Source organism: Corapipo altera, unplaced genomic scaffold, assembly GCF_003945725.1.
Source record: "Corapipo altera isolate COAL_440 unplaced genomic scaffold, ASM394572v1 59, whole genome shotgun sequence".
In the NCBI taxonomy this organism is placed as follows: Eukaryota; Metazoa; Chordata; class Aves; order Passeriformes; family Pipridae; genus Corapipo; species Corapipo altera.
The window spans coordinates 3,778,973-3,806,869 of record NW_020884917.1 but is presented as its reverse complement, the minus strand read 5'-3'; the positions used below and the strand labels follow the sequence as shown (position 1 = coordinate 3,806,869).

General features: G+C 37.1%; 1 protein-coding gene across 1 annotated transcript; it reads left to right on the top strand.

Annotated features, from left to right (window-relative positions):
- Positions 1-18: 18 nt before the first annotated feature.
- STK17A (serine/threonine kinase 17a) lies at positions 19-27,242 on the top strand. The gene is made up of 7 exons (XM_027655988.1): positions 19-304; positions 7,609-7,821; positions 14,895-15,039; positions 21,054-21,180; positions 21,918-21,966; positions 22,086-22,265; positions 23,089-27,242. Exons 1-7 carry the CDS (start codon positions 126-128, stop codon positions 23,420-23,422), a joined length of 1,227 nt encoding a protein of 408 aa, XP_027511789.1. The 5' UTR covers positions 19-125; the 3' UTR covers positions 23,423-27,242.
- Positions 27,243-27,897: the final 655 nt, after the last annotated feature.

Below are 27,897 nucleotides of genomic sequence, written 5' to 3'. Positions count from 1 at the left end.
GCCCGCTGCCCTGCGCGAGCCCGCGGCGGCAGCGCCCGCAGGGAGCCGGGCCGGGAACGGGACGGAGACCGGGAGGGGAAGGAGGAGGAGAACGAGTCCCCCTGCCGAAGCAGAAACCCCGCGCCATGAGCCCCGACGAGAAGCCGCCACCCAGTCGCTCCCGCGGTGACTGGGCGCCGCCGCCCCAGCCCGCTGCCGGGCGATCCGGGCGGCGGGGCGGGTTCCTGGCCGAGATCCGCACGCCCATCCGCACGGAGTCCTTCCAGGAGCGGTACAGCCTCAGCCCCGGCCGGGAGCTCGGCAGGTGAGCGCGGTGCCTCCCCCGCCGCCCCGGCCGAGCCCGACTCGATGGCAGAGGAAGGAGCGGGGCCGAGGGGCCGAGGGATCCCACCCTTGCGGGGTCTCTGCTCTGCCGAGCAGAGCCGCGTCCAGGGGCACCCAGCGGTGGCTGTGCCTGCGGTGGGTCAGCCCATGGACGTGCCCATGGCACTGGCTTGGCTGGAAGGGTGCGGGGAGACGGCAGTGCCCCCTCTGTCTGTCCCTCCTCCCTCTGGAAAAGTCGCCCTCAGCTCCTTAGCCTTGCGAATCTGGCTGGGAAGGTGCTGTGGTGTTCCCTGGAAGCCGGTGTGGAGTAGTGGGTAATGCTGTAGATTTCCATTGGAGAGGGAAACCCGCCCTTTTTTTTTTCCCCCCCCTTTCTCCTTGGGCTTTGTAATCTGTGACATGCGGAAAAACAACTCCAGACTCGTTTGGGGTAACAAATGCTTGAGAATAACCTAATGGTGGAACTTTTCAAAGAGTTAAAAAGCTGGTGAAAATCTTGGTTTTGGAAGTGATTCTACATGCAAGGTTTAATCCATTTGTAATTTCAACACCTGTCTGAGAGAAAGGAAGATTTGAGGCAAAAATTCTCATTGGAAGGTTTTTGCTTCTTGGGAGCTACATATATAGAGTTTCAGCACCACTGAACCACTATTTTTGTTTGAAATTCTGTCACTTCTCATAAAAAGAGTAACACTCTACCTAGAACTGCATGTGCTTCATCTAAAGAGTATTCAGGTAAAAAGGATTAGATGGAATACCACAGGATATATGACAAGATACCCTCCTCAATGTATGTTCTTTTTCAAGTTATGCTAGCTGTGTTACTCAGTTTATACAGCAGCAAAATCAACCCCTTTGGAGCTAAAGAGGAGTTTCAAAGCAAATGTAGCTGTGTAAGTATGTCTAACAATTTTTTAGGTTGCCTAGGTGTTAGCTTAATGCTCACTTAGTAACTCTGATTTATTAATAGGATAATACCTGTTTAAGCATAGTGAACTAAAGTATTCCCATGGGAAGCAGGCTACAAATCAGCCTAAATTCTAAGAAATAACCAAGAAGGCGTAGGAGCAGTATAGAACAGGATGTCCTGGTATCACTTCTGCTTTTTTTATTTTTTTTTTAATTTATTTGAAGTTCAGATGAGTTTTCAGAAAATATTTTGCAGTTCTACCATGGAATTATAGTTTCTCTTAGACCCAGGTGATAGTCATTGGCTTGGTCAGAACATGAAATAGATGAAGATTCCTTCTGGCACACAAAAGTACAACTGAGATTTTTAGCCTTTACACTATGAACAAGAATTAAGTACTGCAGCAAGTCTTAGTCTGCAGTTTAAACAAGTAAATCTGAGCATGGCTTTATTTGTGAGGAATATTTTTTGATCAGAACTATATTTAAAGATGACCTTTGCATGAAGGTTGTGATTTTGCACCTGTAGTTATGTTAAAATGAGTTAAGTGACAGTTATAAATGTTTGTCTTGGTTTTGTGCAACAGTCGCACATATTTTGGTTCAGACTATCTTCTTCTCTCCTCAACTTCACAAATGTTTTCACTATCTTGTCTCTTAGAATATATAAATCTATACACTTGAATGTATGTGCTTGTTTTTTTATTCAACAATTTTGAATGCTTTTTTTTACTACACTTTTATTTCTAAAAAGTGGATACTTTGGCTCAAGTACTCCCATTAAAGACCATTTTTTGCCAACTCTGTGACAAAACATAGGTGGAAAGTCTCTCTGCCACTTTTAATTGTTATTTTATTGATAATACGTTAGCACAAATTGTGTCACTTCTATATGTTCATAAAGTGTGTAATGCTCTACTTATGGATAAGGTTTATCTTTACAAAAGACTTGGACAAATTAGCACCCAAGCATGACAGGTTTTCATCCTCGATGAAAAGCAGTCCTCGTGCACACAACATAATCAATCATAATTCTAATTTGGCATCTGAATTTGCTAACAAAAAAGTTTTTTATACTCATTTCCCAGAATTAGGGAAATAATTTAAAAGCCAGACTTTAGGTAAGTTTGTGAGTAATAACATTTGTATGAATTGTGTTTCAAACTGACAGTGGGGAGAAAAAACAAAGTAGATTTATCACTTTTGCTGAGATCAGGGCTGTTGTGTGAGCTCAGCAGGTCTGTGTGCTCTTGGGCCTCCAATTCTGTCTGTCAACACATATATGTTGAACTTTCCATGGCACTTGGAACCTCTATTTTCCGTTCCCTTGTAACCTGTGTGTGAAGGAGGTGGGAAGAAGGGGGAACATGTTAAAATATTAAGGTGGTGTAGTTCTAGCAATGCAAGCAAAGCTTAGGCCCCTAGTGGCATCCTAGGAAGCAAAGGTCCTGGGGAAAGCATTGCTGAAAGTTGTCAATGAGCCTGGAGGAACCTGATCACAATGTCACCAGAGGGACTTGGGTGCAAACCCATAGGAAGTCAGGCTTCATTAGTTCTGCTCATGGGAGAAAAAACTGCTTTGAAAATGTAAAGCTAATGTGCTTCAAAATGCTGCTGCTTCATTCAGTAGCTGAGAAGCTGTTTGCAAGTCTACTGAGATACAGCTGTTAGGAAAGCCAGGTTAATTTGAGAAAAATATCAAAAACTTGGTTATAATGGCCACTCTGGAAAGGAAATTATTTTAAGTTGCTTTGGATGACATGGAAATAGCAGTTATTTAATTTTGGTCCAGTCCTCACAGCCTTAGTAATTTTACTGTCTTCAAAATCAGAATGTTCTCGCACAAATCTTCAGTTGCATGAAACTTACCTGTGATTAATGTTTTCAGGGTACCTCTTCTCATCAACTCACTGAGACTTAAATGTTTTCAGACAGTGCTAGCTTGAGTTAGGTTAGTTTGAAGTAGTAAATGTTTTCAGACAGTGCTAGCTTGAGTTAGGTTAGTTTGAAGTAGTGTAACCTTTGCAGAGGACAAGACACCAATTGCTTAACTCTTCCTCTTACCATCCACGCTTAAACTATAATTGCACTGTAAAACAGGGAACAATACATTTTCTACTACATAGAGCTTCCTTAAGGAGTCTAGTATAATTATATTTAGTTGCTTTACTCATTTTCCTCAACAAAAAACTCCTAATTATACACAAAATATTACTAGACTATTAATTCTTCAGCTTGTTGATGGAGTATTGCACTTTTTTTTTCATGTGAAACAAGCTATGCACATATTGGAAGTTCTGTGTACAGAAAATAATACTCTTGATGCTAGAGCTGGCTTGGAGGAAGGCATAAATGACTGATCTCCCTGTCTTCTGGAAGGTAGAACAGTCACCTTAAATGATTGATCCAAAATAAACGATCTTCTAGCGAAATAATGTGTGCAGTGCACACATGTAAATAAGTCTAGTGCAATTCAGTTGATTCTCCTCATTCCCAGTTTTTTGTTTAAGCAGACAAGCTCATTCTCCACCCAAACCTAAGACTAAGAAATACTGTAATCATCTGAGAAGACTGAAATATTCTTTGTTCCTGACTAAGTTACTTGGCTGTAGTTTCACATGCAGGTAACGCGTGTCTTAAATCCTTTTTTTTTTCCTCAAAAGAAAAGCAATTCTGGCATGAACTTTCTTATTTCTCAGGTAGCTTTCAGTAATGTGCATCTTAGCAGGACATGACACTTGTACAATTTTGTGCATCACTGAGAATGTATCTGCTCTCACACTTCTGTCCTCAGCTGCTTTCTGCAGAGGCATTGCTGGGGTGAAATAGTTGTGGAACTAAGTGAAAATGGAAAAGAGGTGAAGAAGAAGTCTTGCAAGTAGTTCGTTTCACCGTTTGAGAATAAATTTATGTGAGTAAACTGTTTGTGAACATCGGAAAGGGAATCCCTGCATTTTCCTGTTTGGAAATCCAAAATTGTCAGGGGAAAAATCCCACACTTCAGAAAAAAAAATTGATACAAGTTATGAAATAAATTACATATATTATTGTAGATCTCAGAAAAGTTTTCTGAATTTTACAAAAAGTAAATATCTTCACAGGAATTGCATTCCTGCATTTGTTATGGTAACAGTGTTTTATAGCTCACTTAAAAAATAATGATTAACGTAAGGTTAGTTCTTTGTTGTTCTGAACCTAGGACAACCAAAATTAATTGGTGTGACATAAATGTTCCTGCTTATCTGATCTGACATTTTATTTGTGATTTGACACTTTTCCTTTAAGCTATGTGTGCCTGATGAAACAATGCAAATTCTGTTGGCAATATGAAAAGGTGACATTGAGCTTCTTTGTAATCAGATGTGATTTATCTTAAATCATAACTCTTGAATGAGACTCTTGTGAGGACTGAGAACTACTTCTAATTTCCTATTCTTGTCTCCCTCCAAAGCATTTTTAATTGTGTTGGGCTGACTGGTAGTCTGGTTTCAACTTGGGAAATGTGCGTTAGGTTTTTCATCTCAAAATTGTTTTTCCTTCCATGCAATGTTCTCTCTGCTAACTCTTCTTAAAACATTGAACTAGCAGTGATGGGATCTAACAGTCTTTGATGTATTTTTTTATAAGGAGTTCTGAAAAGCAGGATTTTAAGAAAAGCAAAGATGAAGTGTATGCAATGTGTACTTTGTGAGAAAGCTTGTTTATAGCTGTCTATCTACTATTCTTTCTCAATCAAAAAGAAATTCTTTAAAATTTATCTTTGGCTTAGCCATGCAGTGGATGCTATCTTTGGATCTTAGCTCTGAAATTTTCTCAGACATGAATCTAGATCGCTGCACAGTAAATAGTTCTACTAGTTAGTTATAAACATCAGGTTTGTCAAGTTTGATCTTTTTGGGGATTGTATTCCGAAAAGATGAGTTCTAACAGGTAGTAGTTAAATAGCTCTAATTATAGGCATAACCATAAAGAATCTGGGCAGGATTCTTGGTCTCAAACAACTAAGAATTATTATTATTCGTCAGCCAACTGAACTCCCGTGTAACCTGTCCTTTTAATTACGTCACCTATCAGGCTTCTGGCCAGCTCAGCTAAACAGGACACGTGTGGCCACACAAATGGTGGTGGCTCTTGCTGTCTGTTGCTGCTCCATGAACACTGTTTTATTTCCATAATGACTAATGCGCGATGAATTGGCAACATCAGTACTCATTAGGCTAATTAACTTGCTTCCAGATAGATTTTGTATGTAATTCAGAACAGCGCAGTGCTTGAAAGCTGTATTATAGAGATTTTAAACTTTTCTAAACTGCTTTCTCTAGGTCCTTCCCTGGTGCTAGAATTAAAAACTTTTGACTGTGCTAAGGCAATGTTCAACCAGAAGGAAGCGGTGCATTCAGAGACTATTTGAGGAAATCAGAGAAGGCTGAACCCAGAAAGAGGCCTAGATATTTTGGAATAAAGGCTTAGTATCTATCAGATATTAGAATAACTTGGTGCTAAAGAGCTTATCTGTTAGTTTCTCAGTTTGTCTGTTGGGTTTTTTTCTTATCGGTTTAGTCACCAGTTGTTGTTTTTTTTCTTGTGATGCTTTTGGTGCTAAGAGCTTCAGCAAGTATTTTAACACTTTTGATAAATGCACAGCTTTGTACTGTACGTGAATTTTAGGATACAAAATCCTGTAATATTATTTTCGTGCATTTGCAAAGCTCTATATTATTGTCTTCATGTATACATTAATAATTAAGAATTTTCTCCCAAAAGATTTTATTCAAGACATTGAAAGCATATTCTTACTGTTTGTCTGCCTACACCAGACATCTGGTGGGCTGGGCTGTGATCTAGTCTTAATACACATTGTACTGTAGATAATGTGTGCTTCCACAAAATATTATTCCTAGATGAATAACTGTGGCTGTATCAGTAGTTACGAGTCCAATTATTTTATTGAGGTTGCCCAGCAAATACCCACTTTGTGGGTGTTTATTCGACTTGATCCATTTAGACTGTGTAATTTTGAAACAAATGCCTATTAAAAGCAAACTGACCACAACTTGGTTTAGCAGTTACATTTTATGGATAGCAGTCTTCTGCTAGCAGGTCAGGAGATGTGAAAGTGAAAACTTTGACATGAGCTGAATTAGTTAATTCTGTGAACTTCAGCTTGCAGGTGGGAGAGGCAAAACCCATTGTAATTGTATTTCAAAACAGATGAAGACTACTATTTTGGTTTTGGCAACCCTACAATAAGTTAAGTAAAGAACAAAAATAAAGATCTCCAAGCTATTCCTGCAGCTTTATAAGAGAATGTTTACATGTAAACAAAAAAAGATAGTTTTGATGAAGATTATGTCAGTATGGTAAGAACTAAAGTAAGATTACTATACTTCAAAGTATGAGAATTCATTATTCATTAGATAACAGTTATTAATTAAAAAACTTTTCCAGTCTAAAAATCAGCACTGTATGAATGGAACTGAGTGGAGTAGGTGGTGCGGGACCATTGCAGGAAGGTTTAGAGCAGACACTTCAGCCAAAGTGCTGTGGGGGAAGTCTCCTGAGGTAAGTGCTGCAGTGTGGTTTTAGCTGCCCTGCTGGCTTGGTGTATCATCAGTTGTGTGTTCTGTGGAAGATGACGCTCATTAGTGTGGGCTGAGCACTGTGCCTTCCTGTTCACCTTAGCATTGCTGCAAAAATTCTATTAGAAAGCTTGACGTTAGTTGAGCTGCTTAATTTTATTTAAATCATCCCTGTTGCTTACTTACACAGTGAGACTAAGGGATTTTGAGAACTGTTAAACAATCAGAAAACTCTGGTTCTTATCATTTGAGACATACCACGGTGAAAATACAAAGTGCCATCTTTGAAAATGCTGAGTAGAGTCTGGATGGTGCATGGCAAATAGAGCAGGGTTTGGTGAGAGTGCTGGTTGCTCTTCCCTTGAATATGGTGGAATACTTGAGAAAACAATGACTGGGTTATTGTGAAGTAGTCAGAGAAAGCATAAATTGCCTTCAATTTACCTAAATTTGTACATTTGGGTTTTGCCAACTTTTTTAATTAATGTTTTGAGGATAACTTAATCTTGGGAACTAGCACAGCTTTTTTATTCTTATCTTTGAAATTCAGATTCTTTGAAGCGATAGATTTTTTTTAAATTCCTTATTTTTCATGGAGGTTATATTACATTGTGGGCTGTAGTGTTCCTAACTTTTAAGTACAGGGATCATCACTCAGCAAGGCATCTCTCTAAATTTGGAATAAATTTTAAATGTACCCATTAACAGGGATTTGGTTCAAGTTTCCTGAGATGTTAATTTATAAAGGCAGTACTGAAGCTATCACTAATTATAAATAACCCTTATTTAATTTCAGGGGAAAATTTGCAGTGGTGAAGAAGTGTATCCAGAAAGACACTGAAAAAGAGTTTGCAGCAAAATTCATGAGAAAAAGAAGAAAGGGCCAAGACTGTCGGATGGAAATAATCCATGAAATTGCAGTCCTTGAGCTGGCACAGTGCAACCTTTGGGTCATTAACTTGCATGAAGTTTATGAAACTGCAACAGAGATGATTTTAGTCCTTGAATAGTAAGTATTAGTAATAAGTCCGGAATAACCTTCTGCAGTATATGCTTAAAACTAACAGTGTAAAAATACTGTGTATCAATGTGAATAATGTGGAAGTTTTTATTGCTTGCCTATTTAACTTTGAAAAGAATTGCTAAGAAAATCACTGTTACAAGAAGTTATGTGCAGTCTCATAATTGCTTCAGATTATAATAAATTTCTCTAATTATGCAGTATCTTTCAAAGCTGAACTATAATTTATGTAGCTTTAATAATCTTTAATGAAATGTGAACTGTATACACTCCCTACTTGTAAAAGAGGAAGAAGAAGAAGAAGCAATGAGGATCTGTTCATGAAATGTTTATTTCATTGACAGTGACAAAAATGGGGTGAAATCTGTGGGGTTTTTTTACCAGTGAGATTAGCTGAGTTGATTAGAGCACAGTGCTAAAAACACCAGGGTTGCAGGATTGATTGCCATATGGGTCATTCACTTAAGAGTTGGACTTGATGATCCTTGTGGATCAACTCCAGCTCAGAATATTCTGTGATAAGAATGTGTGATAAGTTATGGAAAATATATTGAAAGCAACATCATTGTTAGAAAGAAACTATCAAAAACCCCTGCAATGAAAAGCTCTCTAAAACATTATCTTTTGGGAGAAGGAAAAAGAGGAGGAGGGTTGAGACCTAGAATAGTTTCTTTCAAAGGACCTTTAACTTGTGACTCTGCACATGTCTGTGTGGTTTTCTCCACTTGAGTTTGTCCAGATGGGTATTGCTGCAGCTGTTGTGACTGTTTATGCCAGTGGCTTAGATACTTGACAGCTAACTTCCAAGATGCAGCCAAATGCTTGTTGCTAAGTTCCTCTTCCAGCTCTATGGATTTTAAATAATTAGGAGAACAGTGAGGCTCGGTAGTTCAGAAGTGACTTAACCTGTCTGCTAAGATAAATCTAGTTTGTACAGCTCTTTTCTTACTTGATATCAAAAAGAAATTGTGAGAAATCTTTTCTCCCAATCACATCTTCTTTAGAATGAGATGGTGTCTGCTAAGGCAAAATTCCTTCTAGAATACATTTTTTAAACTTCATTGTGCCCTCATGGAATTCACAATATGTGAAATATTCAAGTATCTGTTATAAAGCAGAGCTGTGACAGAGCTTCTGGATTTTTAACTGCTGTTACTGGAGACTCATAAATATCTGCTTTGGACACTAGCAGAAATTTAAACTAGAATATGGTTTAAATTTCTGGATCCCATAGTGATTTAATGTGAGTAGTAGAATCCAAATGAGCAATGATTTTTCTGATAATTTCAATGCAAAACTACTAATTTTCTTTTAGATCTCAATTCTCTTATAGTTGCAAAACTGTTTTAATCCAAAGTATTAATTAGCTAGGTTGTTCAGTAAATAGCAAAATTATTTTGTTTATGTGCATCAAACAGTCATACCTTGTTTCAGATAAATAGCTATGTGTTAAGAGTTATAAATTACAAAAACAGTCTTTCCCTGACTTCAGCAAGTATGTCTGGATGCTTCTTTAATGTCAACATGTTTCAGAGGCATGTTGCAACAAAGCAGGTATGAATGTTAGTGAATTTCTGACATTCTTAATGCAGAGGATTAAAGAACATACCTAGACTGCAAGCTTCTCTAGGGCATTTCAGTTTCTGTTAAGCTTGATGGTCTATGTGGCAGATCTTTATCTTGTGAAGGAGTAAAACAAATAATTGTTGACCACTAACGTTATCTGCTAAGGTTTTAAAGTTTCTTGTCTTGATGTTGAATCTGCCATAAGGGCTGAGGGGAGCACCTTGTGTTTTGCCTTCAGGAAGAGAAGTGTTAATGTTACATGGAGGGTTGTCTTTCAAGTGGTATCAATTTTTGACAAAAAACGAAATTAAAATTAGCCACTAACTGTTAAATATTAAGTGTTGAGCAACGGGAAGCAATGAGATGTTACAACGTTGACTTCAGCTGTGGCGTAGCAAATTGGTGGCTGTCTGCATCCACCCTGACAACACTCTCTGTCCTAAGGAATTTTACTGAAAAGGTAGAGATACAGTCTGGGAAACTTGACACATCAAATGTAAAAGGAAAAAAAGCAAGTTTGATAATTTTGGAACTTGATGCATGTATACAACTTACCTGGCTTTTTCCAATTTATTTTGAAAGAAAGAGCAATAGAGCATCTGATGGGTTTTTTGTAGGTGTTCCATCCCCATATTTTTACACATCTGTTGAAGAGATAGATGATATTAGTGAGTCATTAGTGGGTCAGATGTTACAGAAACCTGTAAGTTCAACTTCAAAAATCTAAGCCATTAAGTACTGTGTTGTGAAGAGCTTCTGAACTGAGCCATTACCTGCCAGGGTCTTATGTAAATATAGTAGACTTCCATTATGCCTGCTTTAAGAAAAAAGGAAAAAGTTGTCTCTATCATCTTGAAGGCACAGTCAGTGTTTATCAGATATGCTGGATGGAGTGTCTTTCTCACCTGGAGTTATTTAGACTTGGGTAACGTTACTACTTGTATTGTCTTGGACATTACTTATTGTCCTACTTACTGAAGGTTTGACTGGTTGGAGTAGGAGTCTGCTGCAGGAAACTGTTCATTTGATATGGGATTCAACACATAAAACTTGAAGCAAAAACACTGTAGTCAGAAATAAATGTGGTGCTCCAAGGTTTGTATCTTGTCTAGAGTAGTTAGCAAAGTTGTTCTAGATGGCAGTCTCAAATCAAGACTGGAGCTCTTCAAAAAGTTTTAGGGGAAAACTTCTCAAATGGTGTTAGTAACCTTTTGTTTGCATTTCATTGAATTCTTGGGCTGCCTGATTAGAAAGGCTAGGGAGAAAAAAAAGCATTTGTCTGGGAACCAAGAACTTAAAAGTACAGTATCTACAACTTAATGCATTTGGGTACTTCTCTTCCCTTATGTCCTCTCATCAGATCTGGATTTACGGTTTTCTCAGGCTTTGGGGACACTGGTATGTTGTGGTAGCTTTACAATGGAAAAACTATCAGTAAATGCATTTACTATCTAATGGTGTACCTAGCCAAGGGAAGGGGGTATGGCTGTCAGCAGCAGTGAACATGAGCCTTTCCTTGTAGTGTTACAGCCACTTTGGTGTGATCTTCTTGTATTATAAGCTCTATGTACAAAAAGTAGATGAGTTTCTATTATCTTGCAGAGATAACCCTTTCAAGACAGACTTTTGACTGAGCTTAATATTCAGGAAGTACATTGTTTCCTATGCAGACCGTATATGATCTCACTCAGCACTGAAATCAAGGATATTCTAGGAACTTGTCTACATATCTGTGCTCCGATGATTTATACTTCTGAGTCCTTCAGAACACTAACTTAACGTCTGATCCGTTAAAGCGGGGGGAATGTTTAATTTTTTTTTCAGATGCACCAAAATAGATTTGTTCAATATTTTTCTAATGATACATTGAATGACTGTGTAAGCGTATCATAAGTGCACTTGAAGGAAGTTTGGTGCTGAATTTCATACACTGCATTGTTAAGATACATTTCAAGGAAGATAAGTAGTCTCCATTTAATCTAAAGTCAACACAATTGTAACAAAGATTAGTGCTCCAGACTTCCAAATGACTTTTAGCTCATTTATGCTGATAAGCAGTAATAAAGTGTTAGCATGCTTTTCACTGATGAAGCGCAGTTGGATTTCACTTTGAACTAGAGAAGTTCATAGCAAAACAGTACTTTCATAAATAAATTAAAATAGCTAAAGAATTGTGGTTGCCGTACCTTTCAAGTTTGGAAAGACTTCTCAATCTCAATTTTTTTTCATACACCTAGGTAGGGGAGCATGTACTAGAGAAATAATGCATTCTAAATAACACTGGATTTCAAAATGTTGTGCTATTAAATATTTCCTTATTCATTTTGGTTTTTTCAGATTAAGATGGCTTGTTTTCCTAAAGAGTTCACTGTCCTAAGGATAATTCTTTGCTTTTATTCCCTAGCAACATTTTCTGTCTAGGTGGGTGGGGATGCCCAGTTGTTTGCAAAGTTATTTCATAATGACAAATAGAAAAACTACAGTTTAATGGATGATGTGTTCTTAGAGAAAAAATGCATAAATGTTATTAACACCAGAGAACTCCTGGTCTGCATGTCTGCATACATGCCCATGATACTTTCCTAGCAGGTATTTTAATCTCTCCTGTTGTTAGATTATTTTTTTTTTCCCAAAATCTAACTGGGGAATACAAAATAACCGAGTTGAAAGTATTGTTAAGGAGCTCGGCAAAATTTGACATAGATGTGCGGGGCAGTCTTTTTGGAGTTCACTTTGACATTGTACTTCCAACCACTTGTGACTGGGTTGGCTCACAGCTAGCTGACTGTTTTGCTTAAGGAAATCAATTAACCTCACTCCACAGAAACAATACACAAAACAGTCTTGCAGTATCAAATTTCCATGTGTTCTTGTAAATGGTTGCTGGTAACTTGTTAGAGTGTGGTTATTTTTTGGATAGAGTGAATTGTCCAGAAGGAGTTGTTCTCTCTGCATCCTGAATAGCAAAGTTGAAATCAAAAAATGAAACATTACATGTGAAGTCACTGTTCAACTATTTTGTAAAGCCAAGTGTCTATGGTAGATGGGAACAGCAATGTCTCGTAAGTTATGAAGTGGGTGTGCATGTGTAAGGGCTGTATTTGCATGTCTCACTCTTAAAAATGCTGATGAATCCAGGCATCTTCAGAAGTGCTGGGAGTTACTTAAATACCTTTTAAAAAAAAAAAAGTTTTTTCTGGATCAAGGGTTTTCTACTCTCTCATGGTAGCACTGTGTCTCAATTTCAGTGATGGGACATTGTTTCAACTTTTATTGCCTTCACTTTTATCACTTGTAATTCAGAGTTCTTTAAGTGTAGTATTAAAATTCTAGGTAGCTTACATCTTAGTTTGGTGCCTACTTCACTGTTAATTAAGTTACACTAATAAACAAATGGTAACAGATGACTACCAAGTAGAGATATAGCAAATAGGGCTTTATAAGGCCCCCCGTGCCCTCAACTCCCACTGGTTTTTCAGCTAGGTCTATTAAATGTAAAATAGTTGACAACAATAGGTTTTGAGTATAAATCCTATTTCACGGAATTAAATATTATATAAATTAATACAGAAGTATTTTTTCCTTACTTGAAGTGGCAGAGCTATACCAGTAAAATCCCAGGGTTGTTGCTGTGAAACACATTGTGTTAGTAATTTTGGTAGTAGATCTTATCACTATATCGTTATAGATCACTGCTAAAAAAGAATTAAATCACTCTTTCAAGTAATATATTATGACATTCTTGAAGTAGAAAGTTTAATTTATGGATTGCAGTAGATAGTTTTCTATCCCTGTCTGAAAGATCCAATTGATGTTGCTTTTTCAAAGAATTTGGCTTAGAATATTAGAATACACTAACCTGTAAATACACTTTGTCCATTTTAAAAATGTCATTAATATCTGAATCCTGTTCAAGCTGAAATATTACTACTTTCAAGGATTAAATAAAAATGGACCTCAGAAAGATGCAATAGTGTCAGGTGTATGCAGTTTTTCAAAAGAAACTAAAGTATTAATGTTCCTTTGAAAAAGTAATTTTATTCTTGAGCTCAATCATCTGTGGTACAGAATGAAGAAAATATTTAATAGACTTTTTAAGAAAGAAAATATTAGTTTAATAAATGAAATTGTACTACTGTACCATTTAGCATATAGAACAGAAGTATAAAACTCTTTAGAAAAGGTTAAGATTTAACTTTCTTTTAATTTTTTTTTTTTTAAAGAAAATCTGCAAGGGAAAATTTAACAGTAGTGAGAATATCTGGGAAAGCAAAAAACATTTTTAAAGCCATGAGACTTTTCAGAGCTCTAGGACTGTAGCAATGAAGTTAATATAGCAAAATGAGAATCTGAGTATATTTAAGTGTTCTTTTTCTGAGAGTGCACAGTCTAAATGCACCATTTTTGTAGAACTCTCATTTGCTGTTATATTCATATTGAATATGCCTCACTGTCTTCTGGATTGCCTGGGTAATAGAACTTGTTGGGAAATAGCAAGCAAAGGCAGAGTAGATGGCGATGCCTCGTGAAAGATTAATGCTTGTGCAAAGTCACGTTTGGCATGTCACAGTTTGGTGTAACTGGAGGAGATGTTGTCCTCGGGGGTTTCACCATCTTTCACTAAGTTGATTATAGGATTTCATGCAGAACAAAGTGTATATGTGTTGATTTCATAGTAGTATTTGAACAATCCACATGCAAAGTGGCCCCATTCTAATGTTCTTATGCCCATTTTGTTTTAAGATGGAGCCTCTGCTCAGTTTATTTTATTTTTGATGCTACAGGGTTATGTTGTAAAACACTGTCAGTTCTCTTGAGTCATTGCTATACAGAGATGGTACTGTGTGTGGCTTCTGAATACTTTAAAAACATTCATTCATATGTAGTTATTTTTATATTTTTGTTACTTTGTTATTTATTAAAACATATATAAACAAAAGAGGAAGCAAGCTGAGAGCTAAAATTTTCAGAAGTATTTTTAGATGAAAGATGTTTAGAGATTCAGTCCAACCCTGTATACCAGAGGCTTCATAAAAAATTCATTTAGAGACTTTACATTTAGTCTTTTAAGTACATGCAAAGAGTTTTGAGGAGGATGGGAGGTGGGGCTGCTTTGCTTTATGTTTACAAAGGCTTACCTTAGCCAAATTCCCATGTAGTTTCATAGGAATGGCAAAAGGCACATCTTTCATGAAAACACTGTTCTTAAACAAATGTGGCATTCATCTGGAAGAATAGTCAGTAGTGTTTCCAAAGCAGTCCCCAAAATTTCTCTAATTTAAATGACTAAAATTTTTCCTTCCCTATGTAGCTGCCATATTGCAGAAAACATTTCTGAGTCTGTAAAAGCTTGTCAAATGTCGAATAACTGAAAATATCACAATTGGATGCTACCACCTGCTGCTCTTGCTTACATGAAATAAAACAGTTTAAGTAGAGCAAAATGGGTGCTATAACTTAGTCTTTGATCTAATAATATTCATACTGTTCCATAGTGCTGCTGGAGGTGAAATCTTTGACCAGTGTGTGGCTGAAAGAGAGGAAGCCTTCAAAGAAAAAGATGTTAAACGACTTATGAGGCAGATATTAGAAGGAGTTTCATTCTTGCACAGAAACAATGTTGTTCATCTTGACTTGAAGGTAAGATGATTGCTGTATTTTTCTCAATTTCTGAGCTGCTGACTTTCATGCTGGTCATATGTCAAAATAATGCTAATATATAATTAACACAATTTTTATCTAATTATACCTTGAGTGATAAAATTCAGCCTTTGGGATAGAATGATAAAATTTAACCTTGGGCTTTGCAAGCCTTTTGGAAAGTTTCTATAATTATGTGAACTGTAAACTTCATTTGATTAAGTGAAGTGCAGTGAATTCAAGAGTGGATTTGCCTTGCACCTTTAATTGCAAATGAGTGCTTTGGGTAAGACCTGACACATTTTTAAAGTGCAGTAAAAATGTCTGGGCATTGTATGGCCATTGAAAAATAGGTTTGTTTTTTTGTATTGACCTGAGTTTTAATGAAGCAGAAGGGTGGCAGAGACACTGGTAGTATCAAGTATAATGTTTCAGAATGAAATGTTCATATAGGACTGGTAAATCAGTGTGTTAAATATGTGTTAAATCCATTTATAGCACTTCCTTTTTCTTTCCTGATAAAGCTATAAAACATAATTTAAGTGTTTACCATTTGCTGCCAAACAGTTGGCCAACACCCTATTGGTATATGAATTATCGTAATTTACTGAAGTAAATAGTTTTTCATACTGAAAAATAGTTTTGACCCAAATCAAGAGAAAAGTATAGTTACCATCATACAAAATCCAGAATATCACTCATGGTCAAGAAGAGAGTTGTAGCAGGGATCCAGAAAACTATCCTCTCCAACTGGTCTAAAGCTGCAGGTAATTTTCTTTTGCTTCCATCCATACACTCATATGGAACATGCATCTTTATCTCATTGTGAGGTTCAACTAGTTTATTACTAAGCAAGGCTGCATAAAAAGCAACTTGCATTAATTTTTTTTTAATTCTTTTTACATGTCCTGTTGTCGTATTTACTAAGTATGTTGTAGGCTGCTGCATGTTTGTTCTGTTACTGAGATCCTTACTTGGTTGTATTTTGGCTGTATTACAAAGCTACCAGAAGATTCCAGTATCAAGGTGTACATACTTAATATATAACTTAGCATGTCATCAACCATTCATCAGCTAAAGCAGATGATGAGTCATATTTGCACACAAATATGTCACCTGCCTGGTTTTCCAACCATTTATTCAAAGTGTATGTGGAATCCTTTAAAACTTTGAGTCATACACACAGAATATTAATAATTGTACTAAAATAATTAATGAAAAATTTTCAGCAAGTGATGTGAGAGTAAGTGTTCAGAAAGACTAAAAATGAGCAGTTAGACTTCCCTAAAGTTCTAGTGTGCTTAAGCAAGATACTCAGTGTCTCTACGACGGTTGGCTAGTTGAATTTTCTTAAAGCAAAGTATTTAAAATTAAAACTTGTGGACAGGATATATTCATACATGTTTGTAGTTAAAGCTGGAGTGTTCCTTAGCACCATCAGCTGGTTATTGTAATCAGAAATGTGTTTTAAATGACTACAGTACTTACTGGCAAAAGCAGACTGGGATGTTGATTACAGCATTTGAACAGGTATCTTCTTCAAAGTTCAGGAAAAGCTTACTTAAAAACTGTCCAACTGATCAGAAAACTTTTGTTATAGAATGGACCGTAGCAGTTCTCACTGAAAGATCCAACATTGCTTTGCTGCCTTAAGAAAGTTCATTAGCAGAGCAAATTGTATAGTGATTGAGGTTAACATGTTTATACATTACTACAGTGTGCAATGTGTTTTAAAAGGTGGATCTTAATTGGAGTCCTATTTGCAATGTGATGACTTTCGTGATAAATAAAACTATCAGTCTTTTGCAAAACAAGGTTTAGGGAATACTAATACTCTTCAGAGTATTGGCAAATAAAGATGATGGACACTGTAGGATTAAAAAACATGACTCGCAGAGATTGATTGATTGACATGCCTTACAAGACTTTAAAAAAAGGCCCATTTTACAAGGAACTCAAAAAGTTAAGTTGGGCGCTGGTTTTGGCTGCATATTTGTTAGCCCACTGCCCTCAAACCGTCATCTGTTGTATAGTATGTCTCATGCTGCTTTACCTCATGGCTTAAAGTACTGTGGAATTTAGTAAATACTAAATTTTTTGTAAGTGCTGCTTTTGTGATGACATTTGGAAGACATGTATGTGTGCTGCTGTTATGCAAGGTGTTTGCCAGTAGCAAAGTTCACAAATTCTTGGTAAAATGTTTTCCTTGTACTACTAGTTTCACCTTTGTGTCTTTCAAAATTTTAATTTCATTTGTCCCTTACAAATACCTTTAAAAAGGTACATCCAATCTTCCATACGTTGCACCTTCAAAAAAGTCAAATTCTACACCCAAAAGAATTTAAACCCAAATGGTTGTCAGTATGTAGTTGCTAGCTTGTTGCTGTAGTTTCATACTATAAATCTAATGAACTTGAACTATGACACTGACAGCTGACTTACTTTAGCTTCTGTTTGCCCTCTTTATAAACAGAAGATTTTTCCTATGAGACTGAACACTGCAGAAAGAAGTGGGGTATTTTGATGTGGCTTAAGCAAGGTAGCCACCTGATAATTTCTTTCCAAAAGCATGGTTTTACTGAAAGATGGTTGAAATATGGCTTGGTTTTAGTAGCAAAAATACAATTATATAGTCCAGTTTTGACTTGGAGAAAGAGCAAATATAATGCTACTGAGTGCAAATTAAGTATCACTTGACGGTGTTGTGTTAATGCCATTTAATTTTCAGGGTGTGCATAGATTGTAGTCAGGAGTCTTTCATCTCCTCTTAATGGCGCATAAAAGCTGCAGAGTAAGGGAAGACTCCTTTCTCTGTGTTTTCATTTGCTGTTTGACTTGATCTTGAATTGATGTTTGGTAAAAGCTTAAAGGAGTTGGGAATGGAAGAGAATTTAAGGTGTGGGGGCTGAGGAAGGACTTGCTGCCTCTTGTCTTCAGCAGAGACAGGTTAAGAGCCCTGAGTGCAGGAGAATGACTGCTCCAAGCAGCACTCTCCTATTTTACTCTGGCTATCCAACAGACAGCTTTTCCCTTCCTTCTTCTCAATTGTGCTCAGAGATGGCAACTAGCAAAATCATTATTTCAGATTGGTTTGAGTGTCATTTTACACCAATATTAAGAAAGCAAACTAATGCAATTACAAAAGTGGCCTGTTAGAATAACAACAAACACTGATTTTTCTTAACTGAGTTTTCCAGGTGGATTAAGGTGAAATGTTTATTACACAGAAGTGTAATATTAATAGATGTGTAGTTATTCCTTGACTAAAGGAACACCCAATAAACTAAGACAAGAGTTAAAAAATGGAAATAGTAAATTTTCAGGGCAAAAAACTTTAATTTGAAGTTCATACCTTTACAGCAATTAGAGCGAAACTGTTTGTTAATAGGCAGGTATAGAATATCCATGTTCTACAGAGCCCATTCTGATTATTTTACAGGACTTGCATTGCTTATTTTGGGAAAGAAGCTGTGATGCAAGCCTACTATGTCTTGTCCTTTAGTGTGACTGTTGCATTTTTTCCACTGGTACACATTTACCAAAAAAATCCCAAAAACCTAGCCCCCAAGCAAACTCTTCTGTTACTTTTCAAATACTTAAAGATATGGGGATCCTTTAAATTTTTTTAGGTCAGACTGATCAGCCTAGTTTAGTGTCTTTAGACACAATAAAGTTGGGTATCTTCGCTAGTCTGTTTTTCCTGTTTCTGCTCATTTTTTCTTAGATAATTCATGTCTTTTTTTCTAGGGATGTGATTTTTTAGAGTATTATAAAAATAGATATCTTGCAACATTGCTGAAGTTAGGTAGGGTGAGGCATTGATTAGTTTAAAAACCTGACCTTTATTACGTGTCCTTGGTCCTTATGTATCTTCTTGAAACCAGCTAAAGGTGCGAGAAATTAGAGTACCTAAGTTAGAACCTTTAAGCCTTACTGCAGTAGATGGGGAGGGTTTTAAGTGTTGAGATTTGATGATTTTCGTCAGCTATTTCATTAAGTGCCTGAGGGTGAGAGCAAAAGGCCCTTTTTAGAATGTCAACCAAGAGAGCCTCCAGCCTGCTTCTCTCTTGCTTTTGTGGGCTCATCAGCATTAGGCAAACGTAGATATATTCTAGCAGTGTAAACAAGAGAGAAACAGCATTACAGATGTGGGAAAATGATCTTCCTTTTCTGAAAGTTTTAGTGTAATGGTGTCTAGCTGAAAACTATGGTAAGTTCATAGCTATGGCCTCTTTAAGGTTTTATGCTGGTGTTTAGACTGTCACTTCACATGAAACCCATAATGATTCCTTAAAATAAGAAAATGACTGGTATCTCATTATGAATTGATTTAGAGTTATGACTCAATTCATACTGTAGACAGGGTTTTTTCTGCATAGGTGTGTTTCACATAAGTTTATTAAAGAAAATAAAAACTACTTCTGGCAACTATTTTATCTACTAAAATATTAGAGTACGAGGCTGAAGGGTTTCGCAAAACTTTTCTATTAAAAATTTTGCCTCATGTAAATATAGAGAACGAATACTTTTCTCATGCTTTTAATTTGCCTCTTCAGAACATAACTACATTTCTCAGTGGGAAGAACATTAAAGAGGGTAATGAGGGAGGTATGATCAGGGTTTTTGGATGTTTGCTTTTCTAATGAAAAAAGAGAATAACAAATATGAACTAAAGTATATGGTGATATGCAGCTCCAAAAGTCTTTATATGGCCACTAGATCCCAGTTTGTAAAGAAAAAACAAAGAGCTGTTCTTAATATGTAGGTTTACAAACAGGAAACAAATTGACGACATCATGGAGTTAGTTTGAAATACCATGGTATAACTTTGCAGGAGTAGAAGAACTTGACTTTATTCAGGTCTTACAGTGAGGAGAACTGGCCCAAGTTTTTTAAAACATTCTTGCACAGGTTCATTTCTGTGTTCAAAAGCAAGATTGTTCATGTGCCTTCATGACTGACGTACGGTATGGAGGAGAGAACAGCTCTGTGATTAGGGAAGAAATATAAATGTTGGTGTTACTCCAGTTGGATTATCAGTCAGTGGTTGTTTTGCTGTTCTTACTCATTTTTTAACCACCCTGATGCAAGAAAATCCAGATCCCCAATAAGGGTTTCTTCACTTCCGTGGAACTTGTGCTCACAAGAGGCATGAATGCAGTGGCAATTGTCAGTGTTACTATTTGGAGAAGTTAATGATAAAACCCAGTGTGATCACTGGCCCGGGGGCAGGGAAGATCATGGTTGTTTTTTATGGTTTTTTTTCTGGCAAGGATATGCTTCAGTTGCAAAAATCTAAGACCTGTTGTCTAAAGTTAGTTTCCAGAATATTTTTTTAATTGAGCTAGCATTTAAAATAGTAAAGAACTTCTTAATGACTACAAAGGTGCTTTGAAGGAAGAGAGCCAAGATCCAGTGACGTCAGCACAAACAAGTTTATCCAAAGGTGATGCTCTTAAAAACCTGTTTTTCAGGCTGCTATATTTTTTTAAACTGTTCTTCAGTTAGTGTTCTGTAATACAGTTGTTTTGTACTTTGAACAGGATTGAGGCTGGTTGCAACAGACCTTCTTTAAAAAGGTGCAGTCAAAGTAGTTTTGTATGTTCAGGGTTTTTAAAATGATTGGGTATTTTTGGACACCCTTCAATGAGATGTATTTTACACCATTTATTGGAAGAAAGTGAGGAGGGAAGGAAGGGTAGTTAAAAAGGTGATACGAAGGACTAAAGGTACAAATGTGGAGGTACTTATTCTTAAAAGACAGCTATTGGCATGTATTTTGTATGTGTTCTAAGCTAATAAAGATTTGATCCTCAGTTCTAAACAGAAAATCCTGCCACTCCTTTTAGCCTACATGTCTCTTCAAGATCACCTTGGGGAAAATACATAAATGATCCTGGGTATCGTACTTGTTATGGAAGACATTATCCTACTCATGATCTAAAATAATTATGCATTATAATGTCATAGGCATTAGATTTGGGTGATTCTAAAAGTCTTCTTTTGTTTTTCAGCCTCAAAATATTCTACTAACCAGTAAGTCCCCTCTGGGAGATATTAAGATAGTAGATTTTGGCCTTTCCAGAATAATGAAGAGCAGTGAGGAACTAAGAGAAATTATGGGAACTCCAGAATACGTAGGTAAGTTGTTACTGTAGGAATGATGTATAGTCCAGGCTTCTGGGCAGTGAAAAGAGAAACTACCTCAATTTGAAAATGCCAGACTGGCTGTGTAGTTACAGTGTTGCAAGATCAAGTTATCCCTTGGAGGTGGTACTGCTCTAAAAGGTAGAACTGTCAAGTCTTGCCTGTCTAATGAACAATGATTGTCTGCTTGTGTTGAAGATGAGTACATGCTTTAGATGATTCTTACTAGCAATGATAACAAGTATTAATTGGATTAAAAGTTTAAATTCACGTATTCGGTCTCTGAATACAATATTCTAGCCTGTGGAGCTTTGTATCCATTTTATTTTTTTTTTTAAAAGCCCAAGCCATTCCAGGCCTTGAAAGTATACTTGAAAATGTCTTTAAGCTGTGTGGTGTATCTTCATGGTTATGGGTTAGGTTACAGTGCTGGAATATGGAATATTGGATATTTCTGTTTTTTCTTTAGGAAATGTGTATACAGATTCCTTATTTGGGAAGGAGACTGGCCTGGCTTCTGAAGATGGCAATAAAAGGAAAACGTTTTTTTTATACTTAAAAAGAGTGGATGATAGAAATCACTTAACTTGAACAGAAATATCTTAGTTTCAAAAGACTGTCATGCTTCAAATGGCTTACCTTAAATTTTACCACATGCCCATTATTGCATTATAGAACTATAATGTAATGTCTGCATATGACAAAGCCCACTTTTTTTCCCCCCTCAATAGCTCCTGAAATTCTGAGTTATGACCCAATCAGTACAGCAACTGACATGTGGTAAGTTGAACAAATTAATGGTCATCATAACTTCACTGAAAAGGGTTTTTGTTTGCTTTTTTTAAGAAAAAAGGCAAACTAAACCAAAATGCTTTTCTGTTTTTTCACTTTAAATTTAGGAGCATTGGAGTACTGGCGTATGTTATGCTAACAGGGATATCACCTTTCTTGGGGGATGATAAACAAGAAACATTCTTAAATATATCTCAAATGAACATAAGTTACTCTGGAGAGGACTTTGACCTTGTATCAGAGTCTGCTGTGGATTTCATCAAAACTCTGCTGGTTAAGAAACCCGAGTAAGTAAAATACACAATTGAATATGCTAATATGTCATACTGAATTAATTTCAAATGTAGCAAGTACTAGTGTTTTCATTTTTAAACTGTAATGAAACTTTGATTTCACTGTGCTATTACTTTTTATGTATATGAAAAGATAATTCCTCCATTTCCATCCAAGCTTGTATATTATGAATGCGTACGAGTGTTAGCAATTAAAACTTAAATTAGTTTCAGAAAACTATATGTGAATTGTAGTGTGTGGTACAGTATACTGATTCTTCTTGCAGGTACTTTGCTGAAGTCTTTTAAATGAACTGTGTTTTGAGTCCTTAATTTTGGTTGATAGAGTACCTTACTCTTTTCTGGTTCATTTGTACGCTTTTGTCAGTGGGCAGCAAATTGGAAGTTCCAGGTCTCTGAATAGAAGAGGTGTTTTCTGTGAAACTTCACCACTTCTTCATGGGGCATGTCAGCTACTGAAATTGCCTACTGCTTGTCTATGGGAATACTTTAAGAATGTAAGGGTTGGATAATTTTTCTATATATAAAAAGAAAATCTATATAAACTTTGAAAGTTGGTTGGCAACATGGGAGCATAAACTCGTATTTAGGGTTCCATGAACTCCTTTATTTTAAATGCTAGCAGTGCATCATCTTGGGCTGCTGTTGGTCTCTTTTGGTAAAAGATAGCTGCTAATGTGCTTTTTCCCCTCCCTATTCTATCAATTTGTCTTTAATACAGTCATATCCTTGGAATAATCTGTAGGGATCTTTTCTGCAAGGCACTGGATTTTGCATTCATTTGGACATTTATTTTAGTGCTTTCTTTCCTCTACAGGGATCGAGCAACTGCAGAAGAATGTCTTCAGCATCCATGGTTAGCACAAAGTGATAATCCTGCTTGCAGGGCCTGGAATAAGAGTGCAGGAGGGGAGACCAGTGATGCCATGCAGAAAGATGCAGATTCTGCCACTGAAAAATCAGTAGATGCTGAGAAAACTGAAGAGGAAGAATCAATAGTGACGGAAGAACTAATTGTAGTGGCTTCATATACACTGGGACAATGTAGGCAGTCAGAAAAAGAAAAAGTAACTGAGCAGAAAGCCATTTCCAAACGATTTAAATTTGAGGAACCATTACTGCAGGAAATACCAGGAGAATTCATTTACTGAACTGTGTGGAGCTTCATAGCTGTATCTGGGAGGCAATGTTTTCTACTAAACAAAAATATCCTAGCCAAGTGAATTTCTGATATGCAATAAATGTTCTAGATAAAAGAAAGTGTTGATAAATGGCATACAAGGAAAATGTGCCAAGTTCTTATTTTCATGGAACAGATAAACAAGATTTCAAGTGGCTAGAAGGAGTTTAACAAAGATTATAAGCTTATTTTTGTTTGTAATTTTTATTTCGGGGGGGTTTTTTGTTGTTGTTGCTTGATAACAGCGTGTTTGTTAATTGTTCCAGTGTTCTGGAGACGTCGACATTGGAAGTGTTTCAGTGACAGATGTCAAGAGGAGTATTTTAGGACATGTTTTGGCATTTAATGCAAATATATAATGCTGGGTTTTCCTCAGATGCCTTTTGGCACTCCTGACTTTAGTGGAACTATCTGCTGATCTAAAACTTGTATGAGAGGAGAATTTGATTGACTGGTTCGACATCCAGTATGATTTTGAAATCCCTATGTTTCTTTTTTTCCGTTAGGAAGATATAAACAAAGACCCAGACTCATATGATGCATGCCTAAACATTGGGCTACTCTTCTCTAGGAAGAGATGCACATGTCCCACAGGTAAAGAAATCTGTACTGGTGATACATCTTTATTTGGGAGCACAGTAAAATCCTGCTCCTGAAGGTGATGTGTTTGCTTAAGTCAGTCACTCATGAGGCAGCTGAGATCACTCCCTTCCCCTCCTGTGCTGGGTGAGATGTACCAATAGAACCCAGCTCGGTGTGACTGCACAGTGTTGAGAGGGGAAAAGAATTAGAGTCTGATGTGGGTCCTCTGAAGTTGTTGAAGTTCTCTCCACTGACTTCACCATGTTAGACAGTATGGCCAACTAATTAGCCCTTGATTCCACCTCCCCCAGTACTTGGCTCTGGTTTTACTGGGAGCATGAGGTCATTTCTGCCTTCTTTCTTTTCCTCTAACTGCTGCTTTAAGGAAGAAAGAAGTATCCTTAGGCTAAATTGCATTACCTTGTTCAATATAGCTTTCACATGAGGAAGAACATACCAATTCCTCTGGAACAACAAAGCACAGCTTACGCCTCCTACTTCCTGATCACTCCCCTTTAGACACTTGGAAAAACAGCATGTTGTAATGGTGGGGCAGAATGGGATTAGAGAGCAGTATGGATGGGTCATAGTTCTCAATGGATGCAGTCCCTCAGAGGACAAAGCTGGGACCAACTGGGCATCAAAACTGAGTGGTTTTTGCAATGTACAGATCTGAGGATCTTGGACTGAGTCCTAGTTTTCTAAGAAATCTCTCATATTGATGCTGTTCCAAAGCTTAATTTTTATGTAATTTGAAGTTTAGTACTATTATATTGCATATGTTTAACTATTCAACTATTTATTTGGTTTCCTTATGCTGTTCCTTTATAATAAACTGACAAAAGTTTTCTTGCTATAAAAGAATGAATAGAAACTCTTAAGCTAGTTTTTCCCCTTTTCCCATGTTGCTACAGACTTTCCTAATTTCAAATGTGTCAAATGTTCTTACTCTGTTTAGTGAGCAGGAGTTCAGTGCTCTGTGCTAAGGTTACAGTTCCTCCTTCACACAAAAGTTAAATGCCTTCTTAACAAGACCAGCAGTACTGGGATGATCTGATCAGCAGAGCTGGAATGGTGAGGGAAAAAGCTCTAGTACAGAAGAAAGCTGAACTAAAACCAGTGTGACACTGAGTGGGTAGTTTTCCATAAGGCTGTACTGCCAGAGATCAGACTGCCTTCATTTCAAGCCACATCAGAAAAATTGAACTGTTCTATCAGGCTTCTTCCCCTAAGGAGTTACATATTGAGTATTCATGTAAGTAGGGCAGCTTCTCACTCCTTGAAGATCTTCATATAAGAAAACACCCAGTAGTACTGAGAATTGAGTTTGGATTTGTTTTATATTGTAATGCAGAGATGCCTTTCATGCTCTGGAGAAATCAGTCAGTTGCTTGATAGCTCAGGCTGGCTGTCAGCCGGAGTTAGACATGAATCTTAGAGCCAACGGAGTATCTGTGTTGCCTGGGTGTTTCTGGAGGCAGATGGTAGCTGACCCTACCTACAATGCTGATGGGTTTCAGGGTTGTTAGACAGGACCGTACCTTTCATGAGCATCTTTCTTTTACCGTCCAGTCATTTGCCCAAGACAATTTGCTTGGGTGAGGGGGCATTGACTCATGAAATTCTTCTGTGCAAGATTACAGTTTCTCCCAGCTTCCATCACTGCCATTTTGACTTTTTTTTGGTACATCCATACTTACTTGAGCAAAGCAGTGAGTTGAAGCATGCTCACAGCCCACCCTTACAAAACAATATTGCCATGTCTGCATACATAAATGTTTAATAGCTCATGGTTGCTCACAGCAAATCATTTGAGGAAGTGTACCTGTTTCAATTCTTTGTAACCACAGATCATGTCTCAGATGGAGACTGGTACTAATGGAAAAGAGTAGGTGCTGAGCTGTATACAGTTTGTCCTAGATATACTGTTTTTAATGTATGACAATGAAGCTTAACATGTATACATGAACTATTTACTTACTACAAGGCCAGCTTCTCTTGAATTGGCTGCTTTGAGATTTCCAGTGGGCTGCATTTCTGTTTAACTTTTTGTGCCTTAAGGTGGTTTTATACGGTGTTTTTTAATGTCATTAAGAATTTGTATAAAGTTGTGAAAGTTTAATAGTATAAGTTATAAACAAGGCATCTTAGATTCACCCTATAACAGGGAAAATTTTCAATAACATTTAACTGCAGGACTATCAGCCATCCCACACACTTGAAGCTGTTTCTGTTCTACTGTGAGTGTGGGTAAAGCTGAAAATGAGGTGTTCTTACCCTACACTGTAGAAAGGGACTATTGCAGTCCATGTTCTTGAGAGGCTTAGTTAGTAGTGAAGCAACACATCAGGAAGACTGGGAACAAATCGTTATTTTATGTGGAAGAACTGGTTTTCCACAGTTCTGTGAACACAGAGGACTGTGTGTACATATGCAAGTCATCTGAAAAAAGCTGCTTGAGTTGGTGGGGAAGGGGCTGGTGTGGAGAAAGAATCAACTTGGACCTTGTGGGCAATGCTCTCCCAGTCCCTGCTCTCCAGACTGGGCTGCCTTTGTAGCCCTGGGAGCATGGCTGTTTGCTCAGATGCAGGATGCCTAAGGAATGGAAGGGCAGTGTTCCTAAAGGGTTGTTACATCTATGGTTCTGTTGCAAGACCCATGAACTCTATCAATAAGAGGGGTAGGTCCAGGCTTAGACCTCCCTTGCAGTTGTTGGAATAAATAGCAAACACCTAATGAAAGCACAGCCTTGTCTTCTCTTGTTATGTTCCCCTCTTTAAGTAAGGGGCTATAGATTTTATAGTCACTAAACTAAAAGTTCTGCAAAATAATATTTTTCATTTTGTCCAAAGCTGAATTTGTATTGTGATTTGTCTCATTTGTCACACTTTTCATTTGTGGGTCCCTGAATAAAAGCTTGTCCCAGCTTATGATCTACCAAGTGAATCTTGAGAGCTGCTAAGTCACAAATGCAAATGAAAATTAATTGCCCATTCTCCACTGATGGTGCTCGCAGGGAATGGGAAGGGAGGTGGGCCTTGCACCAAATTACTCCATGGCTTAAGAGCTCTCTTGAATATTTCAGGTGTTGTCCCTGGAAGAGAGTTCAATATTTTAAAGAAATATTACCTGTTCATTGTACTTCTGATAAGGCGTTTACTGTTTCAGGAACTTTACAATAAAGGAAATTTTGTTTTCTGAACAGCTAATGGGTCTCTTGTTCTTTGTGCTTTGGGAAACACTTAAAAACATGATCTTTCCTTGAAACAGCATTGCTGATTAGAAACTGAATTCCAAAAAGTTACACTGGTTTATCTGGTGCAGGATAGCTGCATGATGACTGAAATGAATAGTAAAGCTGAAGCACAGTGCTGCATTGCTAGAAATATTCTGATGGATCTAGGTTGTAGTATGTTACATGGAGTCTCTTGCTTTTCTCCAAGGACTATTGTGAAGTTATTTTTCTCAGCACTCATTAGAAGGATTACTTTAGTAATCCTTTAGGATTATTTTAGTTTTCTGAATTCTATATTTGTTCAATTTTTGCAGCAAATATAAAATGCACCAATCATCTTTTCCACTCTAAAGCAATGTGTTTCCACTGTAGAGGTCTTCACAACACAGCATTTACCGATGTTGAATTAAGCTGTCATTGGGATTGATGAATATAATCACATTATCCATGTAAATCTTACTGGGTTTTTCTTGATGTATACTAAACCTAGAAGTACATTTCCATTAGATTTAGGACTGTTACTTTAGATGTTGAACAACTGGGAAATGACCTGCCTGAGGATGTGCAGTTGGAAAGATGGTATTTAAATGCAAAGAGCTGTATGCAATGTAGGACAGCTGTGTATCCAG